Source organism: Globicephala melas, chromosome 11 (genome assembly GCF_963455315.2).
Source record: "Globicephala melas chromosome 11, mGloMel1.2, whole genome shotgun sequence".
NCBI classification, from domain to species: Eukaryota; Metazoa; Chordata; class Mammalia; order Artiodactyla; family Delphinidae; genus Globicephala; species Globicephala melas.
In genome coordinates, this window is record NC_083324.2 from 18,999,906 (window position 1) to 19,027,525 (window position 27,620).

General features: G+C 44.4%; 2 protein-coding genes across 8 annotated transcripts in view; one reads left to right on the forward strand and one right to left on the reverse strand.

The window, feature by feature from the left end:
* Positions 1-12,243: 12,243 nt before the first annotated feature.
* Positions 12,244-14,863, reverse strand: LOC138842886 (uncharacterized). The gene is made up of 2 exons (XM_070046783.1): positions 14,427-14,863; positions 12,244-13,706 (listed from the first exon to the last, which is right to left on the reverse strand). The coding sequence occupies exons 1-2, from the start codon at positions 14,861-14,863 to the stop codon at positions 13,352-13,354; spliced, it is 792 nt and encodes a 263-aa protein (XP_069902884.1). The 3' UTR covers positions 12,244-13,351.
* FOXP1 (forkhead box P1) overlaps positions 12,396-27,620 on the forward strand; it is a 598,062-nt gene continuing 582,837 nt past the window's right edge. For 4 of the 7 annotated variants that reach the window (XM_060308593.2, XM_060308597.2, XM_060308598.2 and 1 more), the window contains exons 1-2: positions 12,397-12,573; positions 14,478-14,623. The gene's annotated coding sequence lies outside the window, so the exon portion shown is untranslated. Of the gene's footprint in view, positions 12,574-14,346; positions 14,624-27,620 lie in introns of those variants that run through there. The other 3 variants (XM_070046604.1, XM_060308599.2, XM_030867713.3) reach the window with 3 other exon arrangements.

Consider the following 27,620-nt stretch of genomic DNA (forward strand, 5'->3'; position numbering starts at 1 on the left):
TTGGTAAATCAACCTTCAGGTTCCTTTGTGGTAGGTTCTTAATGACCATCTTACCATTATTATTCGTTGATTTCTCTATTTTTACCCCCTGCTTCAAAACCTACAGTTTTATTTGGCGTTTTCTTATGGTTTAAATAATAACTCTAACAGAAGACATCCTCTTTGCTGACTCGGTCAGTTTATATTGGTAGCTACCACTTTTAGTTTCTTCTAAAAAAATGTTCAATTGAAAAATTATACATCATTCATGGAGAAAGTCACTGGAATGTAAGCTTCACGAGGGCAAGCATTTTCAGCTTTTGTTTACTCCTCTTCCCCAATGTTTCATGTAGTGCCTGGTACACAGTATAGCAAGCAGTGAATATCTGTTGTGTGACTGACTGAATGAAATTGACATCAGGCTTATGTGTGTGACGGAGGGGCCCTGGCAGATGCCCACTTCTGCTTCTCATAAGAAGGTTCCTCCAAAGTCAGAATGAATCCTTAGAGCCACGTTAGATGTAAAACTATCAGGATGCCAAGGTTAGCCAAAGTCTGGGAAATGAATACTTGTTTTTCCAAACTGTTCAATGAATCTAGTAATCATTCAGACATATTGACCATTAAAACCACAAGCTGGGCTACATGAGTTCAGGAGCCCTGGAGACAGTGGATGAATTAGTACTGGGAAGGAGGACTTAGTGACAGGCACTGGCCCCTCCACATAATAAAATGGTTCATTCCGTAGCTTCCTACACATGAGATGCAAATGCCCCTGGACTTCCCAGAAGGTGAATTTTAATTAGAACATCCAGATGAAGCTTCTGCCTAATTTAAACCCCACGCATCATCTTATGAGACGCGGTAACCTGGAGTTCTGATTCTATCTGTTGTCGCTTCCTTTACTATGTTTTGTTTTTAGACTGAGAGCTAGGAGGCTGACCACACATCTGACATTGTTTATGGAGTCGTGGACTCTATTAATTAAAGTCTGCTTAATCACGATGGGACGAGGTTTGCTGCCAACAGCTTTGTCAGAAACTGGAAGGAGGTCGGTGGTGACTTAGCATGGCCGTGGAGCGTACCCGGAGCTCTCTCTGAGTTACGAACAGCCTCCTCTTGAGCCCCCTCTGTTTTGAAAAGAAAATGATTTGGTTACTCAGTTACCCAGAGAAGTAAGACTGATGTCTGCTTTTCCTTGTGGGGGAAGTTCTCGGATAAATAGCCGTGGCAAGGAGAGGAATGTTGGTGACCCAGAGGGAGTCCTGCCTTCTGCCCTGAGGGTACCTGGAGTAGCGATTCTCATCCCAGGGCGGGCAGTTTTGCCTCCCAGGGGGACATTGGGCCAAGTCTGGGGACATTTTGGGCTGTCTTGACTGGGGAGTGATGGGTTCCACTGGCATCTAGTAGGCAGAGGCCCGGGATACTGCTAAACTTCCTACAATGCATAGGACAGTTCCCTGCCCCAAAAGTCAATCGCGCCCAGGTTGAGAAACCCCGCTCATTTTCATGAGAATGTCCCTGCCTGGGGAGGCGATTCTTCTGTTGTTGCTTTCCTATTCTGACTTGAAAAAATGATGGCCATTTTTTAGTGAATTGAAGGCAGACCTGATTTCAGCCGTGGGTGGATTAGGCAGCCTAAGCGGAATGATTTGAAAGACACTGAGAAAATCCGGACTTCAAATGTTCCTCCACGTGAGAGCTCCAAGACCTAGAATTCCTTCAGCTGAAACCTGGAGAGGCCCCCCACAGAAGTCAGGATTCCTGGGTCTTGAAGCGAGCTCTGCTGACCTCCAAACGCTTTGTTGAGCCTTTACTACACTGTGCCCAGCCCAGGGCTAAGTGCTGTGCACCTATTCTTTTTTCTTTTTTTTAACATCTTTATTGGAGTATAATTGCCTTACAACGTTGTGTTAGTTGCTGCTTTATAACAAAGTGAATCATCTGTATGTATACACATATCCCCATATCTCCTCCCTCTTGCGTCTCCCTCCCACCCTAGGTGGACACAAAGCACCGAGCTGATCTCCCTGTGCTATGCGGCTGCTTCCCCCTAGCCATCTGTTCTACATTTGATAGTGTATATATGTCCACGCCACTCTCTCACTTCATCCCAGCTTACCCTTCCCCCTCCCCGTGTCCTCAAGTCCATTCTCTACGTCTGCGTCTTCATTCCTGTCCTGCCCCTAGGTCCTAGAGTCTGTCATACAAAGTGAAGCCCGTGTTCTCTTGTTCCACCCTCAGCAACCCTTTAAGATGTGTGCCATTCCTACTGCTAAGGAGTGCATGTCGGTTGCTCCGGAACCTGCGCAAGGTGACACGCTGGTAGGCGTGGTGCTGGGATTTCACAACCAGCTATGACCGATGCCCAGGTCTTTGCCAGGAAGCAAGACCTTCCCTTCCTGAGCTCTGAGGCATCTCAGCTGACCATTCTATGACTGTTTTCACCTGTGGAAATTAAATTCCATGACTTTTAGGAATCTTTTTAAGGCTATATGTCCTAATTTGTTCCTTTGTTTTATATCTTGCCCTCTTTAAATGTTCCCTTTTAAAATGGAAACAGTCCCAGGATAGGTAACCATTGGAAATCCCCATGGAGGGATTCGAAACCTCCCTGCATATCATTAATCAGGTGGTGAGCTTCTAAAAAAGCCTGTTTCCACAGTCCCTCACCAACACTCTGCTTTAGCAGGTTTGAAGTGGGCTCCAGGAACCCTTGTATTAACCTCCCCCTCCCTCAATCCTTGTATTAATCACCCCCAGGTGATTCTGATGCACGAGGTCTAAAGATCACAGTGAAGAAGAGTATTTTAGCCCCTTTTGGGGAATTAGCTTAATCAACTGCTTTCCTTTAAGATAAGGACGCTGGCCACAGTGGAAGTTCAGTGTTATAAGTGAATTGTGGTCCCCAGATGCCTTAGGCTGGCAGGACTGGCTGTGACTCCTGTCTTCAGACTCATCCCAGGTCAAGGGTTCCCAAACATAGCTGCTTAGAGTCACCTGGGAAGCTCTTAAAACTCCCCATGCCAAAATCGTACTCTAGGTCAATTAAATCCCAATGTCTGGGACTGGGAACCGGCCTCAGTATTTTTTTTTTTTTCTTTTTTCTTTTTTAAGCTCTCCAGATAATTTCCATGCACTGCAGTTTGAGAACCACTGTTGTGGGTGTTACAGATTCCACACCTTTGCTGCTGCTGAATTTTTACCTGTAAGGCAATTCCGCTCTCCCGGCTCCATATATAGAAATCTCAACTATCTAGTGAGACACATGGGTAACCCACTCTTTTCTCTGTTGTCTTTCCAGATGCCCCCTGCTCACTCCTCTGCTTTTTAAGCTAGCTTTTTTTTTTTTTTTTTTTTTTTTTTTTTGGCGGTACGCGGGCCTCTCACTGTTGTGGCCTCTCCCGTTGTGGAGCACAGGCTCCGGACGTGCAGGCTCAGCGGCCATGGCTCACGGGCCCAGCCGCTCCGCGGCATGTGGGATCTTCCCGGACCGGGGCACGAACCCGTGTCCCCTGCATCGGCAGGCGGACTCTCAACCACTGCGCTGCCAGGGAAGCCCTAAGCTACTTTTATGGTATTTATCTTACCACCTTGTTTGTATTTACTACGTGTCTTCCATGAGCTAGATGGCATCTTCCTTAAGGAAGGGGCCCTAATGTATGTCGCTCTGGGCTGATGGGAGCAGAAACAGTAGGAGAGGGTGGGTGCAGAAGAGACAAGGCACCCCCAATTGAACTTTCTGCCCTGGCTTTCTTCATGACAGCAGAGGGAGAGTAATAACAATGGTTATAGTAGGTCACCGTGGCACTAGACTCCTTGAATAAAATATCCTAGTAAAACGTTTGAACTCAGTTTTCTGGGGAGGAACAAAGAATCCTTCTAAATATAGCACCTTCTAAATAATGACGTTTGACTATTTGATATTTTGAATTGTGACTTCTGCTGACAAATGGAGGAACAATTCAGAATGCAAACCAGCTTTCCTTACCAGGATGTTTGGAGTGACTAGTTAATGCTTGGGAAGGAATTTAAGAATACGTAAAAGCACTCTCCGAGTTTCCCTTCATCTCTGTTGGTTGTTTCCACCCTGCTCACTTAAGAAACAAACCCTGGACTTGCCTCGTGGCGCAGTGGTTAAGAATCCGCCTGCCAGTGCAGGGGACACGGGTTCGAGCCCTGGTCCGGGAAGATCCCACATGCCACGGAGCAACTAAGCCCACGTGCTGCAACTATTGAGCCTGCGCTCTAGAGCCCGCGAGCCACAACTGCTGAGCCCACACACCACAACTACTGAAGCCTGCGCGCCTAGAGCCCATGCTCTGCAACAAGAGAAGCCACTGCAATGAGAAGTCCGTGCACCGCAACCAAGAGTAGCCCCTGCTCGCCACAGCTAGAGAAAGCCCACACACAGCAATGAAGACCCAAAAATAAATAAATAAAAATAAAATAAAATTTAAGAAGTACTTTCCTTTAAAAAAAAAAAGGAAAGAAACAAATCCTATCATCCTGAACCGACCTGGTGGCTCAGTTTTCCCAAAGATGGGAGTCACATAGGAGCTGCCTGTGGCCTTGATGTTCCCTGAGGCTGTACTTTGATTGGCTCACCTAGAATTTTAAAACTGATGACTATTTGGGGAAAGATCTGGATTTTTTTTTTTGCCTCTCTTGAAAATTCAAAAGCTCTTTCTGTCCTGAGCTTGCTTTCTGGGGGACAGCGATCAGGCTCTGCCCCTTTCAGTTGAGACCTGTGTGCTCAAACTGCCACAGTCCCCAAGCCTCCATAATGACACACAACCCACTTCAATAATTTAAGTTGCCTGGTTGAGTTCTCTAGGTTGTGGTATTAGCATCACCTGTTAAAACGTAAAACACTAATTGCTGGGCCCCACCCATCTTCTGTAGAGAAGAGTTGTCACTTCCCCCTATATTTATATGTGTAGATGTATATCTGTCTACACACATGTATATGTGAATATATATATGTACACATGTGTGTGTGTAAATGTGTGTGTATATGTCAGTATGGACTCACGCATATTTAAATACATGAGTTATAACCCAATACTATTGTTATTTCTTTGGGTTATAACCCAATACTATTGTTATTTCTTTGGGTTATAATCCAATACTATTGTGATTTCTTTTCTTGCTCACGATGTCCCAACTTTGGGCATTGGGGAGCTCTTTCAGATTGGCTCCTGTGCCTTTTCAATGAGTCTGTTTTCCCCCACATCTGGGTTTTTTTAAGCACTTCATACAGCAATTTCTGGAGCTCTTTCAGATTGGCTCCTGTGCCTTTTCAATGAGTCTGTTTTCCCCCCCATCTGGGTTTTTTTAAGCACTTCATATAGCAATTTCCGGCACAAGATACTCCAGGCTTATCTTGTTTTTTCCCTCCCCACCCCTAGCATTAACTAGTTCTGCAAAGATTTCTGATTTGTGTTATTGGAGAAAGGTATTTAGAAACCAAGATCTGAGTACCAGGTGTGCTCATTGCTACTGGGGTATCACTACTTCTAGCCTTTCTCAATGGACAGAGCTGGGAAATATACGTATCTATACTAACTCAGGCATACAAACATATGGATTTATTTCTGTATTTATCTGTAAATATATGTGTTTATATTTTTATAATAATAAATTTATATTTTTATATAAATATATCCTCCATTATTATTACTCTCCCTCTGCTGTCATGAAGAAAACCAGGGCAGAAAGTTCAATTGGGGGTGTCTTGTCTCTTCTGCACCCACCCTCTCCTACTCTTTCTGCTCCCATCAGCCCAGAGCCACATACATTAGAGCCCCTGTCCATATAGAAACCTTCAACTCCAATCCATTACCATAGGATTCATACTAACCTTGCAGATATCAGATTTTAAATCTTTTTAAGGCTTTTTAATTTTAACAGTGGCTCATGAACATCCTTGGTGGGGGGAAGAGTAAGCTTCGCTTGATAGCTATTTTATAGATACTACTAAAAAACAAACAAACAAATCCCAAGTTTAGCATAACAGAAATGTCAGCATATCCCCGTGTTTAGTATCCTGCAGTCCCTTCAGAAAATCTTCTCTAGTTTGGAACTCACAGCCGCCCTGTTCCTGAAGGTGGGTAGACCTGTCTCATTTCCCTTCTCATACAAACACAGTTTGTCTCCAGCCCTACAGAACAATGCCTGTTGTAACACTGAGCTGGCACTTGTGGATTCTAAATATAAGCCAAGACACTTCTCAGAGATTATAATCAGAACTTTGCTTTACATGTGAAATCTTATTTTGAATTCAGGTACAATTACTCAGAGACTGAACTATACTGCCTTAGGATAGTATAAAAACAATAGTTTTAATTATTTTGGGGGGAAGGGGGTTACAAAAGTAACGTTTTCTTAGGAAGGTGAGGTGTCTACAGTCTTTGAGAACGTCACAGATACAGATTAACCATCAGCTGTGAGGTTTGCCTATGGTTCCTTCATGTTTATTCATGAAGCAACCGTACTTGGATGAGGTCTCCCTTCCTCTCATTATACTTAATGTAAATCTAGTGGTGCTTGGATGTATTTTTAAAAACTGTAGAGAACTGGAAAGAGAATCCAACCAGGATGGCTCATGGGCCATTCGAGGTGTGGCCCCCTCAGTGGTTTGGAAGACATTCTGGGTTTTGAACAGCAGCACTTATAATTAGGGAGGTGTCATCCTTTGCATAAAAAAGAAAACAAAACCAAGAAAGCAAAGCCCTTCTACTAACAAGGTTTAGTCACAGCATGTGTTCAGCCTTCCCCAAAGCTGTCTTGGCATTTGTTTCTGGCCTGGTGGGGAATATGTTCCATCTTTCTCTGAGCACTCATAAAACAATACAAAAGTAAACAATTGGAGGGCAATTAACAGTCTCTTTGGGGTAACGGAAGAAGTCACCCTGCTATTCATGTCAAAGGAATTAATCATGGTTTACATAGGTTGATTTAGTGGCTTAACTTTGCAAGTGGTTGAAACACAAGAACCCAACAAAGTTTATAAAAGACGCCAGCTTGGAGAACCAGGTATGGAGGACAGCTTGCAGGACTATCTGTCAGGTAGTTGAAGGCATTAAATGTTACTGAGATGGTGCCTGTTGCATAAGAGGCCACGCGCACTTCAGATCTGTGTATCTCAAATTTGAGTGTGTGTGAGACACAGCTTGGAAGTTTTGTTAAAATGCAGCTGTTGGTTCCGTAGGTCTAGGGAGTGGGCTGTGATTCTGCCTTTTAAACACCCTGTCAGGTGTGGGGCCTATGCTTCAGGCCAGCACATCTCACGTTGCATAGCAAGGCTGTAGATTGTTCTTGTACCTGTGGCAGGTAGTATCGAGCTGCGCATACGCCCTTTAAGTACCTCCAAATTACGAACATGTTGCACTCTGAATGTTCAGGGGTTTAGGGACCAGAATAGCTTGTTGGAGTGGAGGTACTTGGCCAAATACTTTATTGTGCATATCAACAACCTCTTTCACAGGCACCAAGTTAGAAAAACATAAAACCATGTGCAGGCCATGTTTATTTACATTTATAGAGCTGTGCCCTTAAAAGAAAACAGGAAATGCAATCCCTGTAACTAGGGCCCCCCCGCCCCCCGTGGTTAAAACATCAGAAAGTGCATTCTTGTCTCTAGTTTTAATGCTGAGCCTCTGAACAAGTTTTGGCGTTGGGGAAACCCTTTGAGAGCTGGGCTCTTTTACCATTCCCTGACTAGCTTTTCAGGCCTCTCAGTTATCAAATGTGGTTTGTCTCAGAGTCCTTGATAATACTGTATACAGCTGTCCCTCAGTATACGAGGGGATTGGTTCCGGGACCTCCCTCGGATACCACAATTTGCGGATGCTCAAGTCCCTTAGAGTACATCCCGCGTATCTGCTGGTTCTGCATCTGCGGATTCAACCCACCAAATAGCCTAAACAGCGGGTTGAACCCATGGAGGCAGAACCAGTGGTTACCGAGCGCTGACCATACTTTACAACAGGGGAGCCTCTGTTGTTTTCTGGTGTGGGCATATCGTCACATCACAACACAGAGGACACGCTTCTCTTGCCACTTACTGCGAAACACGTGATTTTCATTAGCCATTTTTGTCTTCTAGGAAGGAGACTTAGGAATAGAAGCTTTCATTTAGAGAATTCTGACCACTTTTACTAACCTCTCCCTTCCCCCCACTCTCCTCTTCTCCCCCTCTCTCCTGCTAACCCTTTCCTCCTTTCTTCACTGTCTTTATCCACACCTGGATGTCTGCCACACCTGGGGGAGAGGAGAGGGTGAGTAGGGGGCGGACCTTGATCTTTACCCTCTGTGGCCTCAGCTTCTCTCCTGTCTATAAAGGGATATGTGGGTTGGCTGTTTCTGAGACACTAGGCAGGCCGAATAATTCCTGAGGAGGGGTGGTACATCACTTTGGTGAAGTGGAGAGTGTGAGATGGAAATACATAATGGTGCTGAGTCAGGACACCTGAATTCTAATCCTTGTCTAGCCACTAACTAATTATTTGGCCTTGGAGGACAATTTAACCTCCCTGGGCCTCAGCTTGCTAATCTGCAATTTGATATACATACTTGGTTTTGCCTGTTTCTCAGAGTGTAGGAGTCTTGCCACTGGGATGGCATTAGATAACATTGAATGACATATTGAGAACTAGACTCCCTTTGCAATCATTTTCTATCCTTCTGGTTGTTCAAACAACAACAACAAAAACAACACAGAGAAAACAATTTTCTGTTGACATACACGTCATTAACACTTTTCAGGACTTGCCCCTCTTTCTAAAAAAGTTTTTCATTTTAGTTTTTCAGCCACTCTTTCTTTCTAACAAAGAGAAATCAGTAACTTTGTTTTTACTGTGATTGTTTTTAATTTATGGAAGGTGATATGATTTCCCATTTAATGTAGTAACAGAAAAATAAAAGTGGGTGCTTTACAGGAAAATATTTAGTACAATTACCACAATAACTGTACTGCAGTGAGTGCAGTATATTAATTTTTCAAGAACTATTATGTTACGTAGATATGGTGAAAATTAGGAAGATGGTAACTGTAGTTAAAGAAACACTGAATTAAGCGATTTTAAAGTTTCTGTTTAAACTTATGAGAGATTCAGGTATCTCATTAAGTGGCAAATGTCCACTCCACTTTCTGTCCCCCCAAGATGTGCATATGTTCATTGACACAGTATTTGCAGAACAAAGTTGGTGTTACATATAATTAATAGTATGTGACAGGGCACTCAAATGTTCTGATACCTTTGGGGCAATTTTGGCCGCAGTTCACTATAGTTCGCTAATTTTGAATTTAAAGTTTTTTCCTATTACTTAAACTATAACGAAATGGGGACAAGCACCTTTGCCTTGGTGTAATTAAAAATGAAATTATGTCAGGAGCATGTGTTTAAAAAAGGGACTTCTATTTGTTTTACCACCAAAAGGTGGCGTCCTACCCCCATGCCCTTTATTTAAAAACCCTTCTTGCTTTAATTTAACAAAAAGAAACTTCCAGTTGATTACTGATAAAGAAATGAAAATGTGCTCCCTATGAATGTAACATGACAGTGTTGAAAATGAACTATATGTTAAACTGTAGTTAAGTTTCCCTCTAATGTAAACCAAGTGGACATGGAATTCTTTAATAAGGCGGCACATTAGACAGTATTATATACAAAATTGGGTACAATATATCATGGGATTTACGACCAGGATTTCCTTTTGTCTGCAAACCTTGTAGCCAATCTGATTTTGGTCCCCCCGCTTTCAAGTGAATGTAGAATTTAAGGCAGTTAAAATGCAGAATAAGATCAGTGGCAATCTAAGGATCTTTTTAGTATGGCAATACTAATAATTTTTTTAAAACTCACTGTTCGATCTGAAAAGCCAGATCAAAGCATGAATTGTTCTTTACAGACGATGCATAAATTTGTCACGTTGAAATAAATTGCTATTCCCCTGAGTTATAATTCTGCAACCCGACATATACCATAACATGTTATATCTGGCTTAAACATTGTAGAAATGAAAAACAACCACCCCCTGGCACCCCATAGACTGGCTACTTTGTAGATTTCAATTTAATTCCATGTGAATTCAGCATATGGAATTGCCAGCGATGTCAAAGGGTTGTTGGGAGTATTAACTGAGTTGCCATAAAGCTTCTACATCATTGTCTAGTTCATGGTAAGCATTCAATAAATATTAGATGTTATTACTGACAGCTGTAGCCAGTGAGCTTCTCAGGGGCAGGAATTTTCTTTCTTTCTGCATCCCGCAGTGCCTACTGTATGGTCTAGAACATAGTAGGTGTGTCATGTCTTAATTAACCTCTTGAATCAAAGACAACACAACCCTAGCCTCTAGGAAGCTAGGAGGTGCTACAGGAAGTAAAATCCATTTTCTTTATGTGGATCCTAGTCTCAATGATCTGATGGATGCTTTTGCCTGATAGCCTGGAATCTTACACAGCGTGCATTTACATGAATTCTACTATGTTGTAATTACCTTAGCGCAGTCTCCCTGTCTCTGGCTTTATTCAGTAGCATGAGTGAATTTTTTTTTTTTACTTGCAAAACAGAATTTTAAAGTGGTCGTCTTATGCTATTATTGAACTTGAGATTTAGAATTCTTCTGTAAATGAATGTTTAAAAATATTTGTATAAAGACATGATCCAGAAGAATTTATAATAACTTTTCCAGGATATTGATTATCTACAACTGCTCTGGTCTCAAGACCAAGGGGACAGTACTAGTGTCCCCCTCCCATCGCCACCCCCTTCCGTTGTTGTCTCCTTCTCTCCAAGTACTTCGTAGGAATCCACAGGAGTGGCTTTCAATATATTCTCATAAAGAGTTGCCCTGGTACACCACCTAGCCGGTAACTGGAAATGCTGGGAGGTTGAGGTGATGGGTCTGAAAAAAAATTATTTCTGTTCACAACTACAAGCCCTAGAGCCCTATATCTTTCTAAGTCACACCTTGGAAACAGAAAGCCTTCTTCCTCCTCTATTTGTATTGATAATAGTGAAAGAAATGCGTGTGTCTCTTGTTTTATACATGTATATGTATATTCCAAAACATTTCATTCAGGCTAATTCACTCCTTCAAATTTCTAAATTCCACCAAACTTCAAAGCAGCAAAAAGAAAAAAAAAAGTCACCTTTTCAAAGAATTGGACAAAGCTTTTTGCATGTGACTGATCTCTGGGAGAGCAGGTAATTTGTGTTAAACAACTGATTGACATGCTAGCCCCCTGGGCGTTTTCCTAAGAGAAACCATGGCAAGAACACAGCTCCCGACGCAGCCACTTTCGCCTAAAGTGGATCTAACTACACATTCCTGCAGTGACTCTGACAAGGAAGTGGGGGGAAGCGTCCCACATTACACTCTCCTGATTCAGAAATACAGGGGGAAAAAAAAAACCCTCACTGGCGGGTTTCTATTTCTTGCAAACAGGGGTTTGTCCTTCTGTTGAACTTTCACCTCCCGAACTCGCCTTCTTTCATTGGACAAAGTGCAGAAAGAAAGAGGAGAGACCGAGGGAGGACGGGAGAGAAGGAGAAAGGGGGTTGAAAACACCACCCTACCTCCCCCTCCTTCAACTGTCACTGATGGCAAAACACTTTCACTTTTAACTGGAGGAAACTCACATGCTTGTCTTTCCTCTCCCCTTCCTTCTGTATTTTTAGCTCAGAAACCAAGCAAATAGCCATCGCATTCCCATCTTCGTCCCTAGTTGTTAACACTCTCCCTCTCGTTTCTTTCCGGTGTCTGAATGGGCGCCCCTTTCCCCATCTTCTGAGGAATCCCCCTCCCCCATGCCCCTCATTTTCCAGGTCTTTCTTGCCTGATCCCTCTTCTGCCAGGGACTGCTCTGGCGTTGCCTTCCTCTCTCTGGTCTGCGGGACTCTGCCTCCTTCTCCTCGTCCCCATCTAGCCTGGACACCCCTCACTCCCACCTCCCTGTTCCCCTTGCCCCCAATCCTCGCCCCACCCCCTTGGCAACTGCGATTTTTTTTTCTTTCTTTTTTTTTTTTTTTTTTTTTGCTGCGAGCCTTGTTGTTTACCCAGCAGGTGGATGTGACGTCAGGGACGCACAACAGCAAAAAATAACAACATCTCCCTCCGCGACGTGTTGGCCTCTCGCGCGCCTTATTTATTTATTTGTTCCGGGAGGCCGGGGGAGGGGGGTGGGTGCCAGCGCCCGAGTGGCTCGGGGAAGGGGGGCGAGCCGGTTCGCGCTCCGGGGGGGGCTTAGGGGTGCGTAAGATGGAGAAGGGGCCCCGGCCGCAGCCCAGGGGGTGGGCGGGGTAGCGCCCCCGGCCCGACGTCGTCCGCGCCTCTGCCGCCGCCGCTGGCGCTGGCTGGGCTCCGGAAAGCTAGTCCGGAGCGGAGGAATCTATTGTTATTTATTGTGTGGCGGTTGCATGCTGTACTCGCGGCGGCCCGGCCCTCGCCCGGGAGTGCGTGTGTGTGCGCGCGTGTGTGCGCGAGTGAGTGTGTGCGCGGGGGTGCGCGCGCGGGCGGGAGTGGGCGCGCGCGGGGAAAGGCCCGAAAACACCTTAGTTTGCACCGAGAGACCATTTGCAGCGGGTGAGTTTGTATTTTTCCATTTCTGCTCCACTTTTTCCCAAGCCGCCTCCCGCCTTGTTTCCTACCACTTTAAACAACAACACCACCAAAAAAAAAAAAAAAAAAGAAAAGAAAAGAAAAAGAAAGAAAAAAGGAAAAAAAAAACTTCTTCCCATCTCCCGGCTCCACGTGCATCTCCCCCAGCCCTCCCCAGAGGCAGCCTCTCTCTCCCCCGGGTCGGGGCCCGGGCTCCCGGGTGGCTGGGGGCTGCGGGCTGGCGCGGGGGGCGGTGGAGGGGACTCCGGCGGCGCCCGCACTCTTGGGTGCATTTCCATAAGTCAAATGGATGGGGGGGGGGCTACGGCGGCTGCAGCGGCGAGGAGGCGATCTCTCCTTCACCTCGGCCCCTTCACGCGTCGCTCTGCGCTCTCCACGGTTGCAGCGGGGAGAGGAATCGAGAATCCCAGGCCGCCTGGCGCAACTTTCGGTGTCCGGCGTCGGGGTGCCTGCCCAGAAGCCGGGCGGGCGCGGGGCCCGGGGTCGGGTCCGCGGCGGGAGGGGGTGCGCGCCGGGTTCCTCTGGAGCCCAAAGTTTGGACTTGGAGCAAACTTTTTCCTTTCGTTCTCCACGAGTGTTTTCCCCCTCGGTGCCCCGGAGCTGCTCCGCGGGCCTCAGCGGAATGACTGAGAACGTCTGCGCCCTAGGCCCCGCGGCTGGGGACGTCTCCGGTGCCACGCACGCCGTGCCCCGAACTCGGCGGCGGGGGCACTCCTCTGCCGCACCCCGGAGCCCAGAAAACTCACACACACACCCGCGCACCTCCAGCTAGACACGTACCCCCTCGCGCGCTCGGCCCGGCGAACCCAGCCTCCCCGCGAGGGATCCGAGGCCGCCGCGGCCAGCTCGGCGGGTGGGAGTGGGAGCAGGGTGCGCTGCGGGGAGTCGCCGCGCCTGGATTCCTCTCCGCTGCACCACACGCACTTTCTGGGTGTACGTCCCTCTTAAGCCTGGGGAACAGGGGGGATTTCCCAAGTCCTGATATGTCCTGAGACGTGCGCGAGTCGCCGAGACCCTTCGGCCCTGTCCCGGCGGCCGACCGCTCTCCGTTCCTCTGCTGCGCGCCGCCTTCCTCCCGGGCTCCCGGCGCTCCATTCCTGCCCCGCAGAGAGGATTCAGCTGAGGCAGCCGGCGAGCCGCCGGGTGTGCGCTTCGGGTGGGGACCGCGGTGGCGGCGCCGGGAGCCGGAGGAGTTTGCCAGTTGCCGCGGGGTCGCGGTCATTCGCTGCCTCCGCCTCCCCTCGCCTCCGCCTCCCGCCCCCCTCTTCCCCAGATACGGCCGCGCTCGGAAACTTTGATTCCTTCTTCTTTTTGGCCCTCGGCTAGTCCCCCTCCCCACCTGTTGTGAGCTCCGCCTTGGTCCCCGGAGACTGGCGGTGACACACGCGGGCGCCGGGGAGCTTCGCGCCCAGAAACAAAGTCTCAGGCCCCCTCCCAAGTGTTTGCTTCGAAATCGCTGCCTGCAACCCGCCCCCCCCCGCCCCCGATTGCGGCGCAGCTCCCGCCCCCTGTGAGAATAAGGACTAAATAAACAGTTGTAACTCCAAACCTTGCGCTTGCGATCGTATCCCTATTCCACCCCCTCCCCCTTTCCTCCCCCCCCTCCTTTTTTGTTGTTGCAACTTTGTAAGATCCCGGGGAAGGTGCTGAGACTTAGGCTCAGGCCGATTTCCCGGTCTCGGGATCCTTGCAGGGAATCCCTGGGCCACATCCTCTCTTCCCTCCACGCGCGCTCGCGGGTCTTTCGAGCCCGCCGCCCTCTCGGTCTTGGCCCCCCAGGCTACTCATTTATCCCGCCCCACTCAGTTCCCCCCAACCTGCACCGGGAAGATTTGCTGAGGGTCGCCCCGGTTTCTTGTCGACCGCAGAATCCGAAAGTTTGCAAGAAGAGGATAGCGCGCGGCGAGCAAGCGGGCCAAGGGGCAGCGGCTGCGGCGCCGGGGACCATGGTGCTGCCGGCGCCTCCTCCGCGGGCGTGAAGGCGGCACTCCCACTCCCTCCCCGGACTCCGCGGGTAAGTCGAGGCGGCCGCGGGCGGGGGCGCGAGGGCCGGTGACACTCTAGAGCTTCGGGCTGTACCCGGGGGTCTCTGCGCCCAAAGCCCCAGCATGGGCGGCGCGAGCGCAGCGATCTGGCGCCGGAGCCAGGAAATGTGCCCATCCTTAAGCCGGTAGGTGCTTTGAAATACTGGACTTTCTCCTTTTTTCCTCTTTTCTTTCCGAAATCCGAAAATCTGGAGATCAAAGTTTAGCATGGAGTGTAAAGTGCTCTGATAAAATATGATGACATCCCTCGCTCCCCTTCTCACCCCCCCCCCCTTTTAACTGTTAATTATTTCCAAGTCATTGTGTCCAAATACCCTTGCCGGGCTGATTACAAAGTGTATTGATTTAGTCTGGGCTCATCCTACACGTTCGTCTTAATTCCTTTTCCTTGTGCTAGACCAGAAAACCCGAAATGAAACTTATTTTCTTCCTCTGAGCCCCGCCCCCTCCCCCCCCAGCCCTCATCTCTGAGGCTTGGGCAGAATAATGGAATTAATCTAAACATTTCATTTGGTTGTATTTGAGCTTTTCCAGCCCATTTATGAGGGGCTGGTGTTGCTCTCATGTCCGGTCACAGGTATTTTCCAAGTTCGGGTTTCCCTTTTTGTTACTGCTCTTTGGACAGGAATGTTGGAGGGCCATTCTCTCTTCCCCCTGAAAGGAGTGTACACATTGGAACCGTCTACACTTTACCTTTGGTCGTCCGTAGGCTTCAGGATTAGGGCTGGCACAATAGCTGAGTTGAGAAAACCTGAGGGATAGTTAAGAGATTTTTTCTCCTGCTGAAAATACATTGAAGAGTATTTCCAAATTTTTTACCTTTCATCTCCCTTCCCCTCGTTTTTTCCACAGTGAGAATCAATTTAGGGAGAGATGTCTTAACTAGAATTTGAAGAGAAATGGTAAGAGTTCAGGTGTTTTCTACCAAGGGTTATCCTGTATAATTGAGACACAGGAGTTCCTATTATTTTTGGTTCCAGAGAGAAATCTATTGAATCTTTTTGAGAATTCCACTAGAGTTTTGATTCGCAAAGTGAAAATACCCATCTCTTTAAGGCCAGGAAAAGAAAATTGGGCTCACAGTTTTCAGAGATCAGGAATGAGTCTTTTCCATCTCTGACTTCTCTGCTTGAAAGGTCTCATAATTAAAGAATATTAAAAATATTAAAAGGAACTCAACTAGTTACCATTCAAACGGTGTTAGCTAAAATCTCACTGCAAAGGGGGGGGAAAAGGTTTAACATCTTGTCACTGGCTGCACCCCACTTCACCCCCCCTTAGTCTTTGGATTAGTCATTGTATGAGAGGGAGAAAAAAAATCATTTTTTTTTTTTTTTTTTTGGAAAAGTAAACAGCCTCCAACTGCTGAACCTTGACAACCCAAATTAAGGAAGCAGGAGAGATCAAACAGAACTGCTGCTGGGTGGTTGTCAGGAGCTCTACACGGAGAACCCTGGACTATTCGATCAAGCAGCAAAGCTATATATTCACTAATGCAGAAATGGACCATTGCAAATGCTGATCTTTGTGGTGCAAGCAGAGGCTTGCTTGGAAGGAAATATTCAGCCCCTCTCCAGGCAGCATTTGAGTTCCTTATAGATGCTGAGTAGCTAAACAAGTTATTTTTATAATGCAGACTTATTTGTGAAGAGAATGTACCCAAAAGGGCGTTAAAAGGATAGTAAGTCTTCTAGAGGTTGTCTTGCTACCCAGAACTGTGCAGTGGAATTCTTTTTTACCAACATTAGACTCCTACACTAGAGTTAGATAACGTTTTCTCACATCAAGTTTAGAAGATCTGCCTTGTCAGGGAAGCCAAGGTTTTGTATGTGAGGGTTGAAATCTGATGTGAAGCTCAAAAAAAAAAAAAAAAAATCAAAAAAAAAATTCCCTGGTGATGAAGTTTTGTGTCAGCCCACTCTTGGAATTTAAAAAGGCGAGAGGGAGCATTCTCCAGATTAGACATAACCTCTTTTTTTAGATTGACATTCAGCATGACCACGTTGCTACTTCTATTCAAGTTCTCTGTAACTTGTCCTTGCTTGTTGTCTAGGAAAATTTAACTGCTTTACATTTTTAAAGGGAGTAGTAACAGTAATTACTTTAGCATTTTGTTTTCACAGGTTTATCAAAGTATAATGAAAGAAGCATCAGCTTTTCAAATTAACTGACTCAAATTAAGGGGGTTGTATTGCTGGAGACCTGTGAAAGATTTTGTGTTTATATTTAAATGCTGGAGTATAAACTGTGTAACACTTTTTTTTTAAGCTATAAACTATCCCCAAATTAAATGTCATTTCAAATTAAGTAGAACAAAGTAGGAAAAAGGACAACTAAACACAGAGAAGAATAAAAATAATTGTCATTGAAGGATTGCATTTGTAACGAACAAATGTCAATCACATAGTAAGCACTTTGTGTTTTTCTAAGTCAGAGTTTCATAACCAGAGTGCCCAACATATTTCAAAGTCTGTAGCTTTTATTGGATATACCTTTTATTGTATCATTAAACAATGTGAGTTAAACATACACATGGATGCTATTAGGCAATTTTCTGCAATATGTAATGTTTTTTAAAAAGCTGTAAATACTTTCTAGTTAAATCATTTGTACCAACAATAACAAAAGTTAACTGGGTTAATGTTGAGCCTGGGCATGGTTTTCTGTTACTAAGTTTTTCCTTGCTTCCTTGCTTCTCTTAAGACTCTAGCCCCGGCCTTTGCATTCGGAGGCTCTACTGAAGGATAGGTCTGTTCTCAGCAGTTGTTTAAATTAACAGAGGAATTGTGATATTTCCTCAACAAATATATTTATACCCCCCACGTCCAATGCCAACATAAAGGAAGAGAAGCGAGTATAGAGCCGATGTGACAACTTATTTTGAACCCAGCATCCTCTCTGCAGCCAATCTTATTGTGCTGTTGATTTGGTTTTCAGGTTTTACTTAAGATGCAAACTCACTTTTGAAATGTTATCTTGTAAAGAGTCTGCATCCCGCAAACGTGTGTGTGTTCAATTTAGGTGTTATAAAGTACCGATTACTTTTCGGTGGGGATGCCAAGAATATTTACAGGTTATTGCAAGGATTCTGTCTTTTAAAAATAATCTTAGGTACCCGTTAATAAAATTTAAATAGATTGCAGGCTGTCAGAAAATAGTATAAATTTTGTTTATGATTCAGTTACTTTAAGGTACTTACATTAAAGAAACTCATTTAACCCCTGACTGAAGAGCATTAAGTGGGGAGGCAAGCCCTCCAAAGAGCTCCTACTGCCCTTTGCGCTCCCGATAATCTTAAATTACTACAATTTAATTGCAGCTTCAAGGCACCGAGCAGGAGCTGGTTCTCTGTGGCTGAAAAGGGGTTTCCAGAGCATAGCTAGATTTGCACAGGTGGTCTTTTTGTTTCTCAAATAAATTTTTTTGCTTAGGGCTTTTTCTTTTCCTTTCTTATCCTGTTAGGTGTCATACTCCTTTTACAGAATTCCGTCATAGTAAATGTCATTTTTGCTAAGCCAGCAGTATTGTTCTTTTTTTTTTAAGTATGTTTTTTGGACCTAGAGTATGTAAAGGTCTCCAGCAAGTAGGGGTTTGTCTTCTAAAGAAAATAACCTTAAGAGAGTCATCTGCTGAATAGACAGGTGAACTTTATACACCAGCCAACGTGGACTTTTACTGTTTGTAGGGGATTTTTTTTTTTTCTTTAGTTGATGGTAGTAATCCCACCAGGTGATCAAACACCGAGTTTGTAAATCAAGCCAGCGAGCCAAGTGAGTTGGGCTGGTGTGATTGCTAAACGATCTTTCCTGTGCCTCGTTACACTGGTCTGTGAGTCACTGTGCCACACGTGTGCCATCCGAGGAACCATCTTAAACTGATCTTTAAAAATCTTTCTCTTCCTTGGTGCTTAGCTGAATTAAGGTTAGAGGTTCCGAAGCTAGAACGTCAGCGGGCCGCGAGATGAGACACATTCCTGAAACAGGGAAACCTGGCCAAATATGGGGTGTCTTATACATGACACTTGTTTTTTTTTTCCCCCCTGGGACCCACATAGTTTATTTTGATGTGCATGTGACGATGTGGTTAATGGAAATTAAGCAGATTTGGCTTGCGCTGCCAACCTAAAAATAAATGTTGTGAGGAACGTTTGATTTCAAGAAGTGCTTTGGTTTTGCATCCCATAGATAATGTTCTTGCGATCATGGCTGCCAAGGCTGGCATTCTGGAAAGGGGAAGTACAGTGGGGTAAAGCGCATGGCAGTCAGGGAAGACAATTTGACAGTGTCCTTTGTTTCTTTAATATATTACCTTTATTAATTACAGTCAGCTGGGGCTAAGGCATTTTTCAGGCCTTATTTAGAAGTCAGCTCCCATTCACAAGAAGGTTGTGCCAGAAGCTGCATCCTTTTCCTCGTACTGTTTTACCCAGTCGTGAAAATCTCTTGACCGAATTAGCTTGAGGATGTCTCTGCGAGACTTGCGTTTCTTTTTGAAATCCCCCGACACCAGTTTTTAATTCATGCCCTGCCTTGTGTACAACAGGTGTTTGGTAGTGATTTTATGGGATCGAAAGTGAGAAAAACATTTCCTCCCTAGCCAGCCACTGGGAGAACTGGCTGCCTGAAAGAAAGAATCTGGAACTTGAACATGCATATAGATGGGTTTTTCCGTATGACCCGCCCCAAGCTGTTTGCTTTTAAGCAAGTGGGGGAGGGGCTCCATCTTGTGCCTTGATATTTACCGTTAAAGTTGTAGTAATTTAAGACTATTGGAAGAGTGCAAAGGGCAATGGAAGCTTTTTAGTGGTCTTGACGCTTGAAGCTGCTCACGTGTGGGGTTAAATTAGTTTCTTCAATCTGAGTACTTAAAGTAACTAAATCGTAAACAAAATTTATATTAGATCCTGACAACTAATAATCTATTTAAATTACATTAGAATATCTGGACAAAAATTTAATTAAAGACAGAAGTACTGTCAAGCCCTGTAAATATCTTGACAGGTCTATTCAATTGGAACTGATATCACGAAATATTTACATATGTCTGGTGTGTTCAGGAACATCTCGGCAGGGCCTGTGCAAAGCTAATTGCACTTTCTTTCCAAATCACATTTTCAATAAAATAGGTTCTTTTTTTTTTTTTTTTAAATGAAGGAGCATGAACACATGCAAAATCGTGTTCAAGTGTTCTGTTTACTATTTAGTTGTCTCTACTCAGGACCCCTCTCAGATGGGTTTATTTCCTCTAACTGCTGCTAATTCAGACACAAAGCTAAAATGGAGGAATCACTGATCAGAACGCTCCTGTCCTTCTGTGTTATTTCAACAGTTTGAAAATGTCTGGGGCTAGCATGTTAGAGGACAGTTTGCTCAGGGGAGAAAAGTGGACCTGAACCTGGCATTATTGGGTCCCTGTTTGTATTAAATAGAAGATACTCACTTAGGATGGGACAGAGATGTTTTCCTGAAATTTATTTTTGGATACAGACTCACTTATTAGTAGTAATGCACGTGGACATTCACAGTTTGCCAGATTCTCTGGTTTTAGCTAATTCTGTGATCAGCTTTATTGGCTGGGACACTGAATAACAGTTCTAGCATCAACTCAAAAGCAGAATTTCCGAGGTTTCCTTTTCTCCCTCCTGGCTCTGCAGTTGAATCATAATGTGACTTTTCTTGCTTCTGGTTCCTTGTCTTCGAATTAGGGGGAGTGTTGAAGGTATGTTCTTCGAGCTTAAAGATCTAAGGGCACCGGGGCTGTGTAGTTACTCAGACTTTTAAAGACGTTCTTGGTGCTCTCAGGACAGTGACTGCAGCTCCTGGGGGGAGGGAGTGATGTGAGTTTGGCATGAGTTTCTCCTGTCCCAGAGCCTCTCCCCTGAGTTGGTGATGCCCCATCAGAGGAGCTGGAGGCTTCCTCTCCCGGGGACAGGTAAGCACAGAGGTGGAGGCGGATACTCCTATGCGAAGTGGAAGAGGGTTATTGTTGGTCCGAGTTCAACATGTTTCAAAGCGAGTTCCCATGCTCACCTGCTTCCAGGTCATTGTGTGTCTGTGCGTGTGTACATGTTAGGGGGGATTTATTAAAACACAGATGGTTCGAGCAGAACTTTTGCAGACAGACGTGCGAATGTGCATTGTTCACAAATCTCCCCTGGGGTAATTCTGATGCCCACTACACAGAGACCCATGGACCAAGTGATTTCTGCTCCTAAAGATTGTGGAACTGAAATATTGATCTTCACTTGGATTTTACCGACTAATTTTTTTGTTTTATCTTGAGACCTGTGTTCTTTTTAATGTGTTTGGATTTCTATTAAGAATCAAAGCTGGTGGTTTTTAAGTATGTACGAGGATTGGAATCACAGCAGAGCTGTCATTCCAAACACAGACATAGTCGCAGTGTGCCTGGGTGTACAATATTGGGGCAGGGGGCGGGCAGCCTTTGCATTTCTGAATAGCTCCCCGTGTGATTCTGATGCCCCCCGAAGTGGGAGAACTGGACTCCTCAAAGATCAGCATTGGAGGAATCTTATAACTCTTCTTAAGGGTTTAACTTTACTGTTTGGACTTCATGAAACCTAAGAAAGGAATATGGGTTCCCTTTCCAGAGGCAAGCACCAAAAGAAACATTAGATACTTAGAGAAATAGAGGCAGAACAAGAGCCTCACAGTTCAGGTGAGTGGTAGAAACAACGTGGCACATCGGTTGTTCTCACCAAGTACCAGACATGTCTTTTCAAATTATGCCTCTCTTGCCTCCATGTTTCCAGTGGGCATTGTCATGTTGTAGCTACCAATTAGTGTCAGATGGCTTGCTGGAATTTTTTTTTCTCCAAGTATTTCATCTTAATTTAAAAATCTGAACTGTTTACCCATTAGATTAACCCTGCTGGCATAAGTACGTTGATTTTCCTAGGCATCTTGGGAAATTCTCTCTCATTGTATGTGATGGGGCCTGCAGGAATATTGATGGAAGTAGCCTCGCCAAGGATGCCACACAAATAAAGCAAGCAGAAACCTAAGACAAATGCATCCTCCAAGATTATGAGAGATAAAATGCTAAGGAGGCTTGTTCAACTATTCAGGGCTTCCGCTAAAGATCTCTCCACTACGGTCAAAAGAGTTATTTAAATAAAAGTTGTGTAGATGTTTTTCGTCTGTATTAGTGATGTACCTTTTGAAGTTACCCAGCAATAAAGCGTTGGTCCAAAATGCCCTCACCTAAACTAAAACATAAAAACTTGCCACTTGACTTTGGGTGTGGCTTCATTTTAATAGATACCCAAAAAGTGGGCATTGTTTCTGTCTCGAGCTTCACAGTTGCTTGGGCTCTGGGTTTGGGTGGCATTTGGAATATCCCTGTAACACAAAGTTCTTTTATTTCTGTTCAGACGCTGAAGGGCTTAAAAAACAATCTCTGATGGGCCAAGTTTTAAAACTAGAGTGTCTCTAACTTTGCATGGAGGGTTTCTATAAAAGATGAAAAACGGGACTGGTTGAAAAAGTAGAAAGTGTATTGTCGAGGCTGCATGGTCTTTACTACAACTGTCAGCAGTGGATGAAATCTACAACGTGATGTTAAATCACTCTGCCTTGTTTGTTGAAAAGATGTTAATCATTTCATTAAGAAAGATTAAGTAATTAACTGATATATCATTAGGGTATCAATGACAGACCCTTTCTAGTGACGTATTACAGAAATTTTCTAATACAAAGTTTGCTGCATTTAATTATTTGGAAGAAAGTTAGTTGAACCTTGAGAAGGGGGGGTTGGGTGGGACCTCTTTAGAGAATATCGCTGTCCACATCCAACTGTCAATAATTTTGGAGAAGATAGTCTATTACAGTGGAAAATGGTTCAATCTCGGGTTTTCTCTTAGGGGCTCTGTCAGGCGTGTTGTTGCAGACCCGCTGTTTTGCATGCCTTCTCTGGGCTTAGGGAAGGGTTCAGTCACTTAAGTGTGTTCATCTTATTTTCTAAATAATGGCTTTTGTTGCAGTATGATGGCCTGTTGACAGTAAACGCGCCGTCCTAACTTGGGTAAGCTTACAACAAATTCTTATACTTGTAGGAGCAAGTTATCCTCACTGCTCACTGGGGATGCTTCTCCCTTTTGTCTCACTGTCCTTAAGGCAACAGCAGCACAAGGTTTAAATATTGTGGGATGGGGATGTTGTTGTGGATAGGGTGTGTGTGTGCGGGGGAGGAATCAACTCCCCATCTGGCAAAACATTTACCTTAGACCCCTTTGTCCCCAGATCATACATAAGATGTGTTTCTAGCTTATTCTTCCGGTGCGTGTAGATGTGTTTCTAGCTTATTCTTCCGGTGCGTGTATTTGCGTCAACTCAGAATTAAAAAGATACTTAAAGAGAGATGTCGTTTCTGTGTTTGTTTTTGTTTATTTCAATTAGGAAGCAGGACAGTAGCTTTTACTAGCTACAGAAATCATCTCTGTGTCAGAGAGGACTTTTCCCTGGCAGAATACTGAGGTGGGAAACTTCTTCAAGGTAGTTGTGAGACTTTTGAAAATGGTGCAAATGGATTTTATATGGGGGTTTTGGTATTGTAACAAGTGCCCCAGTTGTTGAATAAAATGCGATGCCTTGGCCTCAAGCGCTTCGATCTGTGAGTTGAGAGAGACTTTGGAGGAAAGAAACCCGGCAGATATTTACAAAGCAATTTCTCTTAAAACTATGGCTTACAGCTTTTGATTTTTGTTACGAAATGTGTAAGACACCAAAAAATTGTAATTCAGAGAATAATTCAGTGGGCCCCCATGTACCTGCTGCTCAGCTTCAGAAAGAATGTATTTCTGATCCAGGTTGCAGAGGCTCCTGGCATGTCTTAGCCCAGTCCTTCTACCCTGGAGGTGACCTCTGCTCTCAGTTGGCTCTTTTCCACCCCATGGCTTTCATTATACTTTTAATACATAGGATTGTATTCCCCCAAATACAGGGTCTTCTTCTGCATGTTCAAGATGTGTGTTGATGATATCCCCCTGTATGTGTCCTTTAGTAACTTGATTTTTTTTGTTCAGTACCATTAGTAAAATTCATTCATATGAATACATGTGGCTGTATATTCATTTTTCCGTGTGAACCTTTTAAAGTGCTGAATATTAATTCAAGACAAGCTCTTCACGCTTGAATTTAAAACCCAGCAGCGTTCTGCAGTCCTGTACGTTGAAAATGCAGGATGGATGTGAAACTGTCAGTCCTGGCCACGTCTTCATAATATGCTCGTTTACCCGTGTTTTCTTGTTTGTTTGTTTGTTTTGTTTTGTGGGGGGAGGGAAAAACTTTAAAGTCAAACATTTACCAGGGAATTTGCTTTCAAAAAAATAATAAATCAAGTGGCTGATCTCTTACATGGAAGGAGGAAAAAAACAAAACAAAACAGACGAGGCATTCATTTGAAGGATCCTAGCCATTTTCTCATTCTAATTTTAAAGACTTGGTTTAGAACTTCACGGTTACATATGCAGGGTAGCAAGTTAAAAAGCGATGTTTAATTAACAGGCACTTTATACTTCTGTATTCTTGTTACGATATAAGCACCTTGTTCTTCAGAGTAGAAAGTGATTTCTGCGTATTTTCAAGGACTGGCATCTTTATGGTAAGAAAGCCACATAAATAAAGATATGCTCAGATGAAAATCGGAACATGTTTTTAAAATAGTGTGTGTCTCCTTTCAGCTCTGTTATCAAACTTGCTGCCTAAGCCGGAGCTGGTGCTCTGTCATTATGCTAATGACCAAAAGAATCGATGATGCGGAACTAGATGAAATCAGGGGTATAATCGGAGAGAGTTATCAGGTTTTTTTGTCATTAAATTTAGTGATAAATAATACACTGTTCATTTTGAGCAGAGAGAACATATTTAATTCGGATGTGTACAGAGTATCGATTTAGTTAGGCTTATGGCTGAGTAAAACGATCATCTTTTGTAATTTCAGAGGAAAGATGAAAGGCATTTGTGTCAGCCTGGCTGGCTGACTCGGGCCATAGAATTGTTTACCTTGACCAGCCAGGGAAGGGTGGGAAAACTTTTTTTCCTCCTCCTCCTAGGCAACTTGGATATTTGTACTGACATTTTATTAGGAATATCAGGTACTCAGTAAATAGCATAAATGACTGGGGAGGTTAAACAAAATGAGTGTAAAGGTAGATAGTGTTTCCCTCAAGAATGGAGAAAAATATAACAAAGGGGAAATGTTTGGACAACGCTCTCTTTAAAAGACGGGTGTGTGTTAAACAGGGCCCATTAGAGTCAGTGTTGCCCATTAAACAATGGCTTTAATTTAAAACTTTTTTTGAGTTTCTCATAACAAATAAAGTTATACTTGGTAACGGTTTATTTAAGGAGAAGTCATCCTTGTAACTTAGCATCTTTTTTTCCAGGTTCCTGAAACCTTGGGGGAGAACACTGGCGCTGCCTCCTTTGTTGCAAAGGGGTTTCTAATGCACTTCTCCCTAAAAGACATGCTTCCGTGGGTAGAGTCAGCAGTCCTTTTACTACTGTACAGCAGTACCAAGTGATAAGAGAGAAAATAAAAGAGTAATTAGCTATGTTTTATAGGACGTAAAGAAAGGGTGATGGAAGTCTATAAAAGAAGAAAATCAGATCAAAGGCCACCGTGATGTTATTTTTTGAAAACGCAGTGTAAAAACGGTTCTCTTGATAGCAGAGACCCCCATCCTGGCTTGGCCAGCTGTGTTCTGCCATTTTCCTTTCCACAGTCCTGTCCATCCTTGGTTGGGTCTTACCAGCCATACCATCTGCCATTCCAGCGGCGGCCTTTTCGGTGGGAAAGCCGGCCAATTGGGTCAACTTTTGTGACCTGGCGTGTGTCCACTGGGAGCTCAGATCAGGTCAGGCTCATTTTTAGGTGTGTCCGAAGCCCAGATTTCAACTTAGTGAAAGGCTGTGGAATTTATTTCCCAAAGTGCTGCCCAAACTCTGTTCTTTTTTTCTTCAGCTGCCTCCTTGGGCTGAGATGATTGCTTAATGCTCTTAATTATGCTGGATCCCTCTGTATTTTCAAACACCTGTGCGTAATTCAGATCACGGGTGGTCACAGAGCCTGGCTCACTGGACAGCTTCGCCTTCGGAATGGGGAAATCCCAAGGAACCTGACCACGGACCGTGTGTCAGGGGGCTGAGTAGCGGCTTAAAAGGATGGAATGTTTCCCTTGAACTTCCACTGTGCCACGTGAAAGATCCTTAGTCGCTGGGTTGGGGCGAGTCTTAGAATGAATACCTCAGAAACAATGTTTTAAAAAATCAACTCTCATTCTTTGCTGGTGGGAATGCAGAATAGTAAGTCACTTTAGAACTAGACCGTTTGGTGGTTTCTTATAAAACCAAGCTTACTCTTCCCAGGAGATCCAGCAATCCTGGATCCTTAGTGTTTATTCAGAGCAGTTAGAATCTTAACGTCCACTCAGAAACCTGCACGTGAATATTTATACCAGCTTTGTTCGTAATTGCCCAAACTTGGAAGCAGCCAAGGTGTCCTTCAGTACGTGAATGGATAAATACTAAGGTACATCCAGACAATGGAATGTTATTCAGCACTAAAAAGAAATGAGCAGTTAAGCCACAAAAAGACATGGAGGGCCCTTAAATGCATATTACTAAGTGAAATAAGCCAATCTGAAAGGGCTATATACTGTGTGATCCAAATTACATGATACTCCGGAAAAGGCAAAGCTGTGGAGATAATGCAGAGATCAGTGGTTGCAGGCTGGGGGGAGGGAGAGACGAATAGGCAGAGCTCAGAGGATTTTTAGGGTAGTGAAAATACTCTGTATGATACCATGATAGCGGATGCATGTCATTATACATCTGTCCAAACTCACAGAATGTGCAACACCACGAGTGCAGTTGCACCCTAGACTACAGTCTAGTGTAGACATCACTTTGATATGCACTGGGAAACTGAAAAATTTATGTGATTTGCTTTATCGTGATACTCGCTTTACTTTGGTGGTCTGGAACTGATCCTGAACTGTCTCTGAGGTGTACCTGTACTTGGTCTTCCCGTGTATGCATTTATATTTTCTTCCTCTGCAAAGAAACCCCATTTGAGGACAGTGCCATCAGGACCAACCTGTGTCTCTGATGTTTGTAACATATATGAGACCCAGGGGTACCTACAGGCCTCTGGAGCTGTAAGATGTTTCTCTGGATACACGTGTTATACCTGTGTGTGTATACACTTGCGTGTGTACGTGTTTGGGAGGTGTATATTGTGAACGGAATAAGATAAGGTTGAGGATCTGGAATTGAGTTTTAGTGAGTGGTTCAGATTTTCTCAATCCTTCAAGGTTAGAAGTGCATGGGTCCCATCACTTCTCCATGAAACCCACTAGTGACGTCTTTCCTTTTCCATGGGCTCTGATGGTCGTACTGAGTACACTTTGGTTTGCAGGTTGGAGCATGGATTAGCTGTGAGGTGAAGACACGCTTGCTGTATGTATTAAATACCAACTTTTGAGAATCTGTGACAACCAAGCCAGGTTACCTAGAGTGTAAATAGCCTATGAAACACGTTATCTGTAAAAAAGTAGAAGTAAGATCCAAGTCTCGTGGAACTTTTGAAAATTCAAACATCAAACTAAAAGTGAGAGTGGACCAGCTATGGGATCTGTGAGCCCGGTGCAAAATTAAAATGGGGGGGTTCCTTGTGAAATACTGTGAAATAGTAAGAATTTCAAGATGGTGGCAGCAAAACATTAAACCAAGTTGGGGCCCTTCAGAGCACGGGGCCCTGTGTGACTGCACGGGTCACACCCCCATGAAGCTGGTCCTGCTTGGGATTCATACACTGTCTTGAAGGGCTTTGCTTTTTTGTACCAAGGTTTCCTCTCCTGCAAGACAGGAGGACAGGGCTGGGACAGACATGGCAGGCTGAGCCCCTCCTATGCTGCTTACTCAGCAATCTTGGCTTTCTCTCTAT

Coding starts and splice junctions, on each gene's coding strand:
- LOC138842886 (XM_070046783.1), bottom strand. CDS start 14,863: ATGCTAAACTTTGATCTCCAGATTTTCGGATTTCGGAAAGAAAAGAGG. Junction 13,707..14,426: donor AGCAAATCTTCCCGGTGCAG/GTTGGGGGGAAC, acceptor TCTGCGGGGCAG/GAATGGAGCGCCGGGAGCCC.